General features: G+C 46.5%; 1 protein-coding gene across 11 annotated transcripts in view; it reads right to left on the minus strand.

Annotated features, from left to right (window-relative positions):
• The window catches only part of AGAP1 (ArfGAP with GTPase domain, ankyrin repeat and PH domain 1), a 309,011-nt gene that overhangs the window by 26,191 nt on the left and 267,338 nt on the right, over positions 1-15,482 (minus strand). For all 11 annotated transcript variants that reach the window (XM_068196696.1, XM_068196693.1, XM_068196694.1 and 8 more), the window contains 2 exons: positions 13,811-13,901; positions 8,290-8,512 (listed from right to left, as the gene is read on the minus strand). In XM_068196696.1, the coding sequence (XP_068052797.1) occupies positions 8,290-8,512; positions 13,811-13,901 (314 nt within the window). The remainder of the gene's footprint in view (positions 1-8,289; positions 8,513-13,810; positions 13,902-15,482) is intronic.

The raw sequence follows: 15,482 nt of genomic DNA on the forward strand, positions 1-15,482 counted from the left end.
GAAATTAAAATTTTGTTCTGATTAGCCCTTCCATTCCTCTGCTGTAGTTCCACACTGGCCCGAGCAGTTTCTAATAAACACAGTGATGGTTTTCTCTCGGTTAGTGAGCTCTGAGTTGACCTTTTCAAGTGGCTTTTGGCCAAGCAGATGTGAAGTCCACTGAAAACACATTGGTCTTCAAATCTCTCTAGCTCTGGTAGGTGTTTGGGAGAGAACTAATACAAAAAGAGAAATAACAAGTCTGTATCTAAACAGAAAATTAAGCTTGAAGTCAAGATCCTACACGGTTTTGAGACCTTCAGAACAGGCACTCACCCACCTACCAGATAGGTTCTTATTCCAGCAAACAAAAAACCAAAGCAAACAAAAAAAAAATCACTTTTCCTATTGCTGATTATCAACTTACAGGCACTCTTTTCCCAAAAAAATCCCCCTTGTATGAGTCCTGAACTCAAATCCTAGATTTCTCCAAATTTAACAGCTCACCAGCTCCTTTTTCTAGGGAATTTCACCTTGACTTGGTACTTTTCAGCATGGCAGCCAAATCCACAAAGGAGGAGAATCCAAATTTGTCACGAATCTCACCAGTATAAAGGTACCTGGAGCTGACTGTTGCTCCAAGCCCTGTCCAGCCTGGTCTTAGACACTTCCAGGGATTCAGTGAAGTGGTACTGATGCTATTTAGATTGAAAAGAAGCACTGTGGCTTTTTAATAAATGCTTTCCTAACCTGCAGAAGGAGACAGAAGCACTTCCTTTTCAGGTTTCTCTTTCACCACCACCAAGGAAGAAAATAACAGTAGTAATAATTATTGCAAACCAGGCTCCTGTTGACTGAGAGTCTGAGCTTTTATCAGAGGCAGCTTTGCACACAGGAAAGGTGCAGCTGAGCCGGGGAGCATTTCATCTAAAGCACTCATTAACTTGGACAAGCGGGGTCGAGGGTGTTGTGGTTGTTTTGTTTTGATTTTTAATCATCCAGGCATCTCCCAGGCTGCCGTACAGGCACCGGTGTTCCACCGGATCAGCTCCTGGGTGACAAGGGCTGCCAAGCAGCTGCAAGGACAATGAAACAGAATATTGCTACTACTACTACCACCTTTCATCTTTGGAGTATTGCATTTGAGCTGCCAAGGCCTCCAAAAGGCTGAAGTCTGACCAGCAGCCACCCAAGCTGATGCTCACTCACCTCACTTAGCTCTTCCTGTCAGCTGCATTTCCTGGAAGCTACTGGTAAATGACAATTTTGTTTTTTTGTTTAAATTTAATTGCAAAGCAGCCCAGTGTGGAAGCACACGAAGGGTTCACTCCTCCAGCTGTATCCCAGAGTTTACTGGCAGCAGTGAATCGGTCTCTTTATTTATGTCTGCGTTTGAGGACGCGATGCCGCCGTAACTAATAATTTATCCATTTTCCTCATTATCTCCATGAAATATCAGCTGTCCAAAACGGAGCTAATAGAACTCCAGCTCACTGGGTGTTGTACTGCTCAGTGGAGTTCAGCAGGAAGAGCAGGAGTGAGTTTTTACTGATCCCGATGTCCAAGCTGGAGACCTTAAGCCAAACCTTAAGTCTAACCTGCGGTCCCCGAGCAGCTGTTGGGCCGGCAGCAGCCCAGCTGTCTAAACTTTATTGGCAGCAAATGTCATTCTTGCACACGAGCTGCCTGCCTGGAAGAGCCAAAGGCACATCTTGGGCTATCACATCCCATCACGTTCCCCGACGAGATGTGAAAACCGGAATGGGAAACGTCAACAGAGTCCGGCCGCGGCGAGGAGCGGGGCATGGCCGCTGACAAGCACGCCTGACAGAGATGGGCTTGGAGTTGCAATTAGTGGCACTGTCATTTTCGGGCGCTCCTGCCAATTAATTAAGCCTGTCAAATGGAAAAACAGCGGCATTCACATGATAATTTATATCGGGAAAGACTGGCCCGGCAAAGCCGCTGCTGCCAACAAAATCCCCTCCGAGCGCTTCAGGGAAAAAAAAAATTATATATAAAGAAATGGAAAGGGGAGGGGGGGAAGAAAGAAAGAAAGTTAAACTGTCCTTGTTATAATTGTTAACTCTGATCGCTCAAGTAGAAGACGGGCTGATTAAAACTCCAAACGAGCCCCCAGCTCGCTTAAATCTCAGAGTCCGGAATGATAGAATCAGAGGAGTTTATTCATACCATTAAGCCCCAGAGAACTTAATTGAAAGAAGAGCATAGCCTGGACCTTGACAAGCGGGAGGTCACAGTAATTGCTGCCGGACATATTTAACATTAAGATAATCAGGCCATTAATTACCCTTTGGATCATTAAATCAGCCAGTTGCAAAATGAAATTTCTGCCTCTATTACTCACTTGAGAGACCACAGGGGTGGCTTTTAATTTATCAGTGAGCTTGAGATACAAAGGACCAGGCTTGGGGAGGAAGGAAAAAGGGGGAGAAAGGAGGGGGTTTGCTTCAGCAGAGGCAGGAATATCAATCCGCCATGCTTGGTGATCGTGGCAAATTAACTAGGTAAGATAACCTCAGCTTCTAAAGGCAGAAGCTGGGGGTATGTAAATAGATGAGGGCAGACAGGGAGATCAGAGCCTGCACACCACTTAGCAGGATAATAAAGGAAATCATCCTTGATTATCAGTGCTAATTTGGACACTGCCGGTAGCTTGTTATGCGTGTTCTGAGTAGCATTTAATTAATTCAATTGCTTGTTAATGAGGGAAGTGACATGTGGGGAGCAGATGCCACCCAACTGCAGATGGGTTCTGGTCAGCCCTTCACAATAAAATCTTTTTTTTTTTTTTTTTTTCAATTCTTTCTTTTTTTTTTTTTTTTTTTCAGATTTATTTTTAAAAACCCCCTTCCCCCAGACCTGGAACGGGAAAGGTGTCAGGCGTGGAGGAGCACTGAAAAGGCACAAAACACTGACCTCATCAGGCCAAGATCCGCCACGGAGCCAGAGCTGATAATCACGGACAGAGAGGTACCCGTGCTCCCCCAGGCCCCATTCATTCCCTCTGCCAGGAGTCTGGGAGCAGCAGCACCACAAACTGCTGGCCAAAAGGAGCGAGGGCTGAGGGAGGGATGGAACACAGCAGCCCTACAGGATCCAGGATGCGAGAGCGGCATCTGAAGTGCTCCATTTCCCAGGGCTCACCCTTCATCTATGATGAAGGATTAATTATTTTTACAAAGGAAAGGATGAATATTTTCATGGAAGGCATGGTGTGGTATTTTTCATCCAAGTCACTCCCCAGTGACCAGCTCGGTGTCACGTCCGCTCTCCTTGGAGCAGCACAAGCCAGGCTTTGGTGCAGGACTACAAAACTCAGCTCAATACAGTGCAGCTGCAAAATGTTGTCCCTGACACCATTAAACTGAGTTCATTAGTGAGCAAGGATCAGACTGGGTCTTCCCTTGGAAGGTGAGAGTCAATTCCCAGCACTGTGGCTCCCAGCTCGCAGCTGCTCAGCCAGTGTTGGATTTTCCTGTAACCTCTGGTACCCAGAATAAACAGAGACTGCTGAGCAAACAGACCTGAGCACAACTGCTGCTCGTGCTCCAAGCCCCAGTTCAAGAGCTTAAAACTGTACCTGAACTTCTGCAATCCATTCACCCCTCAATTCCAAACCACAGTTTTAACGGAGTTGGACGTTCCACCTGCTTGTGAATGTTCTCAAGATGATGCTGGAATGGTGGAGCCCTATCTGTGTGTAGCTAATGCTGATATTTGGCATTGTCTGAGTAGCAGAAACAAGAAGTGTAGCTGGGATGGTGCCTGGATATGAGCCTGCCTTCCCTCAGCTTGCCTGGCAAGCTCCAGCTGGTGGAGGTGGCACATCCATCCCAACAGTCCCAGGGAGACAGAGATGGAGTCCTTGGGAGCTCAGGGAAGGAGTGTGAGGGAGCAGATAAATAACCATCTCCTGGAGTGGGCAGAGGGATGGGGGCAGCTTGTCTCCTTCGGAAAAGGCCAACACCACCTTGGGAAGTCAATGGTGGCAGTCTGCAAACCAGAAGTCAACATGAGCATGAGGACAAAGCAAAACAAGTGAGGCGTGTCCAGAAAAAGCCAAATATCTGATAGGAGATGGACACACCAGTGCAATAGGGAAAGAATTCCCAAGCCGGCTTCCCCACATCTCCAACATTCCTCCACGGAACTGCTCAGCCCCACAGGGCTCCTCCAGTGCTGCACCACTCCAAAGCAGCGTTGTGAGAGTGTGCTTAAACAGTATCAATAGCAATTAGAGGGAAAATCCTGATCCCATCCCCAGCCCCAGTTAATTGTCGCAACATTGATTTACTCTAATTTGACTTCTCACTCCAAATTAAACCCGCATCACCCAAGGAGGGACTGCAGGCAAGCTCCCCCCGCCGGCCCCCTCCCCTCAGAGACAATAAATTTCATATTGAATACGCTTGGAAAAAAAAACTGGCGGTTGTTGCAGGATCCATACCGAAAGATCTTTTTCCTTTTTTCGCTCTTTTTCTTTTTTTCTTCCTGCGAGTAATTAAAAGATGCTTTTCTTGACTAATGATCCCCCTGTTTAGGAATGGGAAGTCGATACTCCTTCAGCAGCAGTCAGCTTCAATTTGTCACAGGCCTCCCGAAGTTTGAGCGGCGTTCTCGGGGCTGCTGGTAATTGCTGGAACCAATTACCAGCTCTCCAGAGCTGACCTAATCAGGGACCCAGGGACACCAGGCTCAGGGGCCAGCTGGTCCCTGCTCCCTTTCACACTCAAGTGTTTGGGTTTTCCGCTGCTTCCCCAGCTTTCCGTGCTCACCGGAGCTCGTGTTTATTCCTCCTTCCTCCCAAAATCCCAGAAACACCCTCAGCCCAGCCTTCTGCCACTTCCCTGGGGATCCCACCACACCTGTGCTCCCAAAACCTTCCAGTTCAGTGCCAGAGCCCATCCTGGGTGCTGAACGACCTGGAGATCTGCCCAAAGAATTCCAGGATGGTTTGGGTTGGAATGGGCCTTAAAGTGCATCTCATCCCACCCCCCTGCCATGGGACAGCTTCCACTAGACCAGGCTGCTTGACTCTCCAGATGGATGTGACCTGGAATATACCAATATTAGAGGATATAGCTGGGCAATATTCTTGATGATTGCAGGAGGGATAATACCTTTTGCTGAAGAGCTCCCAGGCTTTGATTTTACACATCCCCCAATCTCAGAACCTTTCTGGCCTTCAAAGTAAGTGTCCAGGTCCATCTTTTCCCATGACTTGCTTGGATGAAGAATTTGAAGTGCATTTGAGTGGGCTAGAAAAGGACAGTAGTATTTCATGTGGTTTAATCACAGAATGTCCTGAGCTGGAAGGGACCCATGAGGATCATGGAGTCCAAGCCCTGGCCCTGCACAGGCACCCCAACAATCCCAGCCTGTGCATCCCTGACAGCATTGTTCAAATGTTCCTTGGGCTCTGTCAGCCTGGGGCTGTGCCCGTTTGCTGGGGGAGTCTGGTCAGTGCCCCAGCACCATCTGGGAGAAGAACCTTTTCCTAAAATCCCACCTGACCCTGCCCTGACACAGCTCCAGCTGCTCCCTCAGGTGCTGTCCCTGTCACAGACAACAGAGATTGGAGCTGTCCCTCGGGAGGAAGGTGCAGGCCATGATAAGGTCTTGAATTTGGTATCTTATATTTGAGTGTGCAAAATTACTAAAGGGAAGCTGTACTCACAGCTCTGTTTTCAGAAATACTGGTGACATTTTCCTGGGTAGGATTCCTTAATTATGCCATGACCTAGAGTAGCCATTTGGCAATTCCTCCTGTCAAAAACCATCTCCATGAATCCCTCCACCCTTTCCTCTCCTCCACAGAAACACCCAGGATGCCACTGCAAGCATACAGTGGTCAGTGCCAACCTCTCCCAGGCTGAAGGGACTGCTTTGAAAGCCACATTAAGACTTTCAGGTTCCTCTTAGTCCAGCCTGTCCACTTAGTCCACTCCTTGAGCCTCCCAGCCCAACAACTCAGTATTTGTGGAGCAGCTCACTGCATTTTTTTTTTTTTTGTGTGTCCCTAGAAATCTGTGGGTTTCCTCTGATGGCTTCATCTCCAATAGAAAGGCACCACATGAAAAGGTGAAACCCCCCTGATGCCCTCTAAAAGGGTCTATTAAGGGCCTATCACAGAATCAGATTCCCAGGATGGTCTGGGTTGGAAGGGACCTTCAGGACCATCCAGTGCCTTCCCCTGCCATGGCAGGGACACCTTCCACTGTCCCAGGCTGCTCCAAGCCCCAGTGTCCAGCCTGGCCTTGGGCACTGCCAGGGATCCAGGGGCAGCCCCAGCTGCTCTGGGCACCCTGTGCCAGGGCCTGCCCACCCTCCCAGGGAACAATTCCTAATTCCCAAGATCCCATCCATCCCTGCCCTCTGGCAGTGGGAAGCCATTCCCTGTGTCCTGTTCCTCCATGCCCTTGTCCAAAGTCCCTCCCCAGCTCTCCTGGAGTTGCCTCTTCCCCCTTCAGTCCCTCAACAACAACAAAAGGAAGGTTTGTTTAACCCTCCTTTCAGGGCCATTTTAGCTGCTTCCAATAGAATTCCTCATGCAAAACTCCAAGCAGCAGTGAGAACATGGAAAGCAGAGTCTCTACCCTAAGAACTTGAATTTATTTTCTTGCCACAGCTTGGACAGAAGGATTGTGATGCTGGCAGAGACCAAAGGGAAGCACAAAAGCAGGCAAACACTTGGAAAAAGCAGAACTTTCTGGTATTTACGTAAAAAATTGCATTTCAGACCCTGCTGCAAACAGCAGAGGAATGGGAGCAGCAAATCAAGATTGCAATTGCTTTGTGGGAAAATTTCCACATCATCCTAATTCTGCTTTTCCTAGCACCTCTTCTATCACATAAGCGTGAACCTGGACACAAAGCTAGAAAATCCTATCTATAAAATGAATCTTTTTGTCCAAAAATGTTGCAGTGCAGGAGAGAAAGAGCAGTGATATCAGTGACAATCAGAATCAGCTGAATATAACTATGAAGATGCAGAGGAACAAAGTGGGAGAATTAAAATAAGCCCTGAGTATGAAATACTAAGAGAAAAAAGTTGATTTTCTAGAAGTAAAATTCAATCCTGAGTGAATTATTAATTGAAATGGATGGTGCTCTTTTCATCACAGTCACATGGATTTTAGATTTTTCATGATGATTATTATATGACTACTGAAATAATGTGATTTTTCTTTTTTTTTAAACAGAATTCCAATTGAGTGCAAGCATTTTTCTTTCAGCAGTTTAGAACTACTCACCTCAGCAGTAAGGAGCAACATATATTTGTGAGGTGCAAGAATATAAAATCTCTGCAATTAAGTGATAGTAATGACTGAAAGTTCATTTCAATCTACTTGATGAAATCATTGTGCCTAATAATACAAAGGTAGAGAGCAGACATCCCATTTCTGCCTGAACAAAACCTCTCTTTGGGGCTCCCTGAGCACTTTTAGATGCTCAGCCATTCATCTAAGTAGCCTGATTAATGTAGTGGCTTCATTCTCGAAGATGAACCAAAGGTGGCACCACAAATTCATTTTTCAGGGCTAACAAAATAATGCAATAAGAAACAGTTAACTTTATTACACACAGCACAAACCCAGCCCTCTGCTGCAGGAGCTGGCCCAGGCATAGTGATCCTTCCACCTGATCCAAAACTGGAAAAAGTATTCTCAAAACATCTGTCTTTGACACTGATCAGGTTAATTCAGCATAAACCCCCCCAGTTTTAGGCAGGACAACACATCACAGGAAGATTTGCACTGTGTGGAGCTATGAGAGGCAGGTAAAAAGCTGTTCTCGAAGGAGACACCCCCCCAGCAGCTCCCAGTTTCACATAAATCACACTCACAAAAAGTAATCAAGTCCGTGGCGAGCAGGACTTCGAACACCCCTGAGCAGAACCAAAGACCTGACAGCCAGGTAGAAATTCCCTGAAACTCTGAAGGGAGGTTGTTAATGACACACTGATAGTCCAAGAGGCAGGAACTTGGTGGCCCACTGAAGCAAAGGAGCACATGACAGGATAATTTGGGTGGAGGAAGAAGCAGGTGGGAGGTTTCCATCTCCCACTGAACAGAAAACTGCAGAGCTGCTGAGGAAACCTTCCCAAGAGTGACAAAGTAACGAGGTCACTCAACTTTTGCCATGTCCCACTTTGACACACGTTCTTCCTGGGCACACAGTGAGGTTATAAATAATGTGAGGTTATAAATCACCATTTTCCCCCAAGGGAGAGCTCAAAAGCGGCGGCGTCACGCGCCGGGCGAGGCGCGGCGAGCACAAACCCACCTGGTGGAGTCTGAGGAGGGCTTCACGTGGCCTTGGCTGTTCTCCTCCCACACACTGTTGGCCAGCTCGTTGCCAATGGCTGACATCACCTTGATGAGCTCGATGGGCCAATCGTCCAGGTCCAGGGAGCGCACCCGGGACAGGTGCGTGCCGAGGTTGCGGTGGATACCTGAGCATTCAATGCAGATGAGGGCTCCCAGGTTCAGGCTGGCCCAGTCGGGGTCTGCAGGACAAGGGACACAGCAATTAGGACAAGGGAACACCCCACAGAACTTTCCAGCTGCTGTTTGTGCATGAAGGTTTTGGCTCCGGGGGTGTCTTGTCCTAAAGAACAGCTGGGAGGTCTTCCAGGGTCAGTGGAAATGCCAACTCTTCAAGGAGTAAAGAAAAATAAAATGCGGTGTCTCAAAAGATGTATCGCTCCGCCTCCAGTCAAAAAACCCCAATGAATTAGAGGGGAAAGGAGAAACAAAGGCAACAGAACCCCAGTGATGGGTAAAGGATCATGCAGCAGTGAAGAAAGCCCCTCCCTGGGTACCCAGAGCTGCTCGTAGGCAGCTGAAAGGGAAAAATAGAGGAAAAAAACAGAGCCCAGAAACACTTATCTCGTGCTAACTCCATCAGCCCCCTCAACCAGCAGCTACGTGTGGCTCTTCCATCTGACTCTTCGTCCACCTCCAAAATCAGGGAGACAAACACCAAGGTGGAAACGTCCCACTTGGAACAGCCCCGGTTCCAGGGCATGAGCCAGAAGGATTCCACCCACCCAAAACAACCCCACGAAGAGTGAGACTGGGACAAGCCTGACACAAGATGGGAAATTCCATTTCCCAACATGGTTCAAAGCTCTTTTGCCACTGTCCTGTGTAATTTAAATCTAGATTTGTATGGATTGCCTTCTCTCCAACAAACATTCACCTCAACAAATGCAGCTGAAGACACATGAGAGGAATTCTGGTTGTTTTTTTCTAACCTCCTGCTGTCAAATCATTTCTTCATGCCTCACTCTGTGCATCCCAAAGAACTACCCCAAGTGCCATGCAGGAAAATGGGGATAAATTAAGAAGGCAGACAATTTTTGTTCCTATCTAAACAAAATTTGGAGCTGACAGAAAATGAATTTTCAGTGTCTCCTTCTGTTCTGAAAAATTCATACAAAGTCTCGTCTCGACTTTGTGTAACCCACAATTGAAAAGTTACTTCTGGCAGCCAAAATATGTGGAAACAGAACATTTTCTAGTTCTTTCCCATGTCATGTTTGGACAAAAAATAGGAAAGGAAAGCTCATAATTTTAATTGTGAAGTCCCAAATTTCACTGAAGGCATTGACTGACATTTTTCAACCAGTCCATTGAAATCTAAAAATGCAACCAAGAAGAAAAATCCCCCATCTTATTCCACTTGAGCAGAAAAGCACATCTTTTGTTTAAAAGTTCCTGTCCATACCAAGTCTTATATTTTACATAATTTAACATCCACATTATAGAAATACAGCATTTCAGATCGCCAAAAAATCAGGTGAGACAAAACTCCTGCCATGCTTTCCAAGCTTTTGGTACAACAACTACAGCAAACTCCTTCAATTCCATAATTTTTCAGATACCTCCACTGTTGTTTTGTCAGTGGGGGAACCAGTGGTGTATCTGAAACACACTAAAAAAACTCCAAAATCTCAATTTGTTGGTATAAATTTGAACACAGCAAGTAATAATTTGAAATTTGCAAACTGTGACTCGGATGAAACCCCTGACCTGCAAAGGCCAGGGTTATCCTCACAAAAATCCAAAGTGCAATGAGCTCTAAGAGGCATGAACTCAGAATGAAGCAAGAGAATGGAATAACAACTTACATGATTCCAATTATTCTGACTGAACTGGAGTTCAGGAGCTGACCTCCCTCCCAAACACCCTTCTACTTGAAGCACATGTCGTGCATCTTGTACTGAAAAAATTCTTTAAATATTCCCCTGCTTCAAAGCATCACAGAATGGTTTGGCTTGGAAGAGCCTCTCAGTTGCCAGCACTGCTAGGACTGAAGGAGTCCCCCAAAACAACAACCAGGAAGTTCCATGAAGTTTTAGCAAGCTGTTACTTTCAATTTCAACAATCTGACAACACACAGCTGAGTGGGAAAGTGGCAAACGAGGCAAGGCAAGGGCTGAGCTCGTTACAGAAATGAAAATTGTTATCACCAATTCACACCACAAGTGTTAGAAAGCTGTAACTATTCAAGGTTGGGTTTTTTTACTTCCAAGATGATACAAACCCAGCACCCTTTTCCTGCTGATAGTGAGAGTAACTCTGAATTGGGGGATGCTCACGAGCACGTGGCAGATGTGGGCATCAAGGTGTGACAGCAAAAGGAAGAAAAAGCCAACTCAGTGCAGCTAGAGGTGCTTTACCTAAAATTGGTCAAACAAAAAATGAGCTTTTTTAGCACCACTGAATATATCCAGATCACAATTTTCAGCTGTTCATAGTCTCAAAAAGGCTTGGCTCACTCCTTCCCTGAAAAACTCTTCCCCACTCTGACTCTCACCTCAATCAGCTTCACCGTTTGGAGGTGAAGACTCTCTTAGGAGAATAACCCCTCTCCACTGTCTCCTTTATCCCTTTGGATCCAAGGAGGCTGATGAAAGGCTGAGCCTTCTTGAGGTCAGCAGCTGTAAGATATCCCTGGGCTGAGCAGAAGGAATTGCTGGAAGGAGGAGCAGAAGAGCCAGGGAAAGAAGAAGCAGGGGTGAAGGCATCTTGAGTTGCAGCAGAAGGGGGAGAAAAGTTTGCAACTCTCCTATTCTACATGAAAAACTGAATTTTGTGATGGGTAGGACAAGATTGTCCAAATTATTATCTCAGTCTTTGGCTTTCAAATACAAAATACACCAGAGTATGTGATTGGACTCCTGGAATGGAAAACTCATTATGAGAATCCATGTTTTTAAACACTTCCTATTTTCTTCTACAACAGCAAAGACCTGATGTTCCATGTTCTCCAGGTATCTTGGAAGAGGTGACTCACATTTATCCTCTGGTGAGCCAAAATCCAGAAATTCAGCTGGGTTTGCCTAAACAATTGGATCACCTTGGGTGGCTTTTCCAGACAAAGCCAGCACCAAGACTCTGCTGCTTTGGGAAAAGGCAACACCAGTTTTCTTTTCAAACATGAAATCGGATCCTGGGCACAAACTCCAGCTCCTGAAGAGCACTTTGCCTCTTCTCTTGCTCTAGGATGGGAATGTTGACAGGAGAATATTGAGTAACTTTAGCTGGAGGCTGCCAAAGGGCTGGGATGCTGGTGGCACACAGCTGCTGGATCAACACCCAACAAGGCAGATCTCCCCGGTGAAACAAAGTGCTGCATCCAGTGCTCAAAAGGCAAAGAGCTCCAAGAAGAGGCAGAATGAGACTTCTGAAGTGGAAGATTGATGGCTCCTGAACAGAGCTGAGGGATGGCAACATCTCACTCTCCTGTGCTCCCAAACATCTGGCTCTGTGGAGATGCAAACAACGTGAGACTTCCACGGAGTGCTGGGGTTTGTGATGTTAAATGCTCCAGGGCTAAGAACCTGCCCAGGCAAGGCAGCAAGGGAATAAAGCAAAGCCCTGCAGAAAAAGCAGCAGGCTGAGGTTCACCTCCTCTGTGTGTGTGTTTGTTTACATTTTAAAATCCATGGCTTTGCAAATATCTCATATTTTTCCAAAGGAACGACAGTGGCCTTAAAATCAGGAAGGTCAAACAGCAAGCGGAGTCAAAGAGGGTATAAATCCTCTCTGAGAATACAAACAAGACCAGCTGAGATTCCAAAACCATCCCCTCATAAAAGCCACATGACAGAGTGCTGCCAGAATGGGCAGTCCCACTCTGCCCTCTCCCAGCAATGAGCTCCTGGCACATCCCTGCTGCTGGCACCAGGCACGGGGGCCAGCTTGACCCATGAGCAATCTGGCTGAAAACCAGATTGGCTGGTGGGGGGGGGGAATCCCCAAAAAAGATAAAAAAACACAGCACTGCTTTCTTGCACAAGCATTTTCCTGATGGAACATCCATCCTGGCTGCTTAAATCCTGGGATATGTGCATGGCTGGGGACAGAAACCCAAGCCTTGGGGACACTGTGGAGTCTGGGTAGGGCTGAGGTGGATCAGAAGGATGTTGTGGAAGTCGTCTGCACTGGAGGGATTGCATCTTATAGATATATAATATAATCTCCCATAAATATATATATATATATATATACACAATAGAATATATTTATACATTTTATAAATAAATATCTAGTTAGCAAGGCTAGAAATGCCACCCACAGCGGAGCAGGACTTGGCACCACTCCCACCCTGGGCTGCTCAGAGGCAGCAGTGAGTACCTCAAATGAGCTAAATATTCATGTAGGTCACTCCCAGACCCCCTTCTCCTCATCCACAGCACACCACCCTTCCTGCCTTCCTCCTGAGCTGCATCAAAGCTTTGGGGGAAATCTCAATGACTGCCAGGTCACTATGAAAGCACACTAATAAATAAGACTTGCTTTGGGCTCCAGGTGCTAAAATACCACTCAAACCTAGCTTCTCCCTGGTTTAGCACGGGCTGGATCCCTTAGAGTCAAAACAGTGACCAAATTATTGGTGCAAAAGCACCTGCACTTGTGTACAAATGCTCTTTTACACTGGGGTGGCCAGAATGGCTTACACCAGGAGTCAAAATCCCAAGCAGCCAATCTTTAAAAATAAAAATCACACCTGAAGAAAAGTAAGTGAATATTTTTCCATTTTAAGCATGTGTAAAAATCACAAGGAAAGTTCTGACTTCCAAATATCAAAGAAATAAAAATGCACAAGTTCTCAGTCCTTTAGCTCCTCCAACTAATTGCTTTAGAGTAAGAGAACTTCCTTTCTGTGGCTTTGTTGCAAACCCCTGGAACTAAAGAGCACCAGAATAATGGCCTCAGTCGGGGTTAGTGAGGTGAAGCACAGCTCAAAGTATTCCCGAGAACACTCTTCTGAACACTAAGCATATGTTTCAAAAACTAAAAAAAAAAAAGGGGGGAAAGAAACACAAAGGGGAAGAAAAAAAATAATCCAAAATCAGTTTTCTAGTATCCAGATATAATGAGCAATGACTTTGGTTTCTTCTGACAAGCAAGCCTAAAAACCAAACCAAAAAAACAGCAATCAAGCTCTACCTCTTTGAAAATATTACCATGGCACGTGTGCTCTCACCACGCAAAACAGGAGGGAAATGGAAGGGACTGATGTCAAACAGCAAACTTTTTGCCTTTTCTTTGAAGGGAAGTACAAAAATGCTGACATTCAACGTGAAACGAGGGGAAAAAATCAGGATGCACTTGATGTGGCAGATATTGAGCATAAATTAAGAACAAACAAGTCTGGTTAAGCAAAGTCCTTCACGGAGCAGAGACGTGCAAACAACAGAGGGGCTGTCCCAGCAGGGAGGCCAGGGCTGGGTGTAACCCAGGGCCTGGCCAAGGAGAAGGGCTCAGAGCTGCACTCAGGGGGCTGTACTCACTCTGTGCCTCGCAGTCCACGCAGTGGGAATTGCCTCGGATGTTCCTGATGGACTGCAGGGCCATGGCCTCGTTCTGACTCGTCAGGCGCGACTGCGGGGAGCCAGAAACACCAGTGAGCAGCAAGAACCCAAAAAAACCAATGACACAACTGTCAGCTGAACGAGCAGCAAACCCCACAGCTCAGACCAAGGTTAAATGAACACGGTCAAGGAACCTCAAGTCTTGATTTGCCTCTCAAGGAACAGTGATCCTTCGGCATCTCCCAGACTTTTGGGGTCTCCAGTCTGGATTCTAACAGAAGGAAATCGAGCTTGAGAACAAACCCTGCTCTTCCCAAGAGCAGCAGCCACACTGCAGGTTTGCTTCTTGAGATAAATGAGATAAGAATATTATTTTACAGGATCGATTTCTTTTATTGATGTGTGTGCTTGTGCTAATGAAGACTAAGGGATGGTTTGCAGAAGCGGCTGGAACTTTCTCATCATCCAAAGGTCAGATTTCACCCAGTGGCTCCCCTCTAACTGCTCCTCATGATGACCTGCCCATGACCTCTGCTGGGGGAGACTCTCCTGATGTACAGGCAGCTCAGCTCAGCTCCACTCAACTGTCTTAGGCTGGAAATGCAAGATGTGGCTGGAGGTGTGTATTCTATTCTAGATCTGTTCGAGCTGGGGCAGTTATCTTCTAATTAAATTGGGCAGTTTTTTCTTTATCTCTTCCACAACCAATCCTCCTCTGAGAAATATCTTCTGTTCATGGGCCAGTGAGTGTCACTGCATGGCTGATAAAATTCTATCATCCACTGGGAGATACTCCACCCACAGGGAGGAGCCAAGCATTCCTACCTGGATATAATCTGACTTTGGGAACACCACAGCAGCCTTTTCCCAGTGCATTCCCAGAGGAGCAGCTTTCTTCCCCACTGCATTCCCAGAGGAAGCCCAGGCCCATCCCCACCAGCCCTGGAGCTTCAGAGGAAAACTCCACCCTGGTCCAGGATCCCTGCTCCAGCAGAAGCACAGCTGGCACTGCAGGAGGGCTGAGCCACCATGGGATGGGACTGCTGCCACCTCCCTGACCCACAGGGGGTCAGCTCATGTTCTCACTCTGGCAGTGTTGGTTTGTATTACTGCATTTTTAATTTTCTTCCCCCTGCAATAAAGAGCTGCTATTCCTGCTGCCACATCTTTCCCTGAGAGCCTTTTAATTTCAAATTTATAATAATTTGGAGGGAGGGGGGTTTACATTCTCCATTTCAAGAGAGGCTCCTGCCTTCCTTAGCAGACACCTGTCTTTTCAAACCAAGACACCGACTAAACTGCCTTGAGGGCTCCCCAAGGTGTGATTTAAGTAGGACTTGTGGATATCCACGTGGAGACATAACTTCCATGGGACACCTGTTAAACCTGCCCAGCCAACTCCCCTTTGCTGTTCCAGCCAGTTCTGCTGACATGCTTTGGGAGCCCAGTGAGAAAAACCTCTCTGAGCCATTGTCCAGCCACTCTTTATCCTTTTGTATTCATCTTTTTATGTAGGTGTTAATGTACAAACTTCCCCTTCTGTGCTCTGTTAACACACACATTTCAGAATGTGTGAACCCATGCAAAGCAAGAAACATGTAAGCTGTGATTTTCTTCCATCTCAGGAATATATGTTGGAAAAACCCATTTA

This window comes from Anomalospiza imberbis, chromosome 7 (assembly GCF_031753505.1).
Source record: "Anomalospiza imberbis isolate Cuckoo-Finch-1a 21T00152 chromosome 7, ASM3175350v1, whole genome shotgun sequence".
In the NCBI taxonomy this organism is placed as follows: Eukaryota; Metazoa; Chordata; class Aves; order Passeriformes; family Viduidae; genus Anomalospiza; species Anomalospiza imberbis.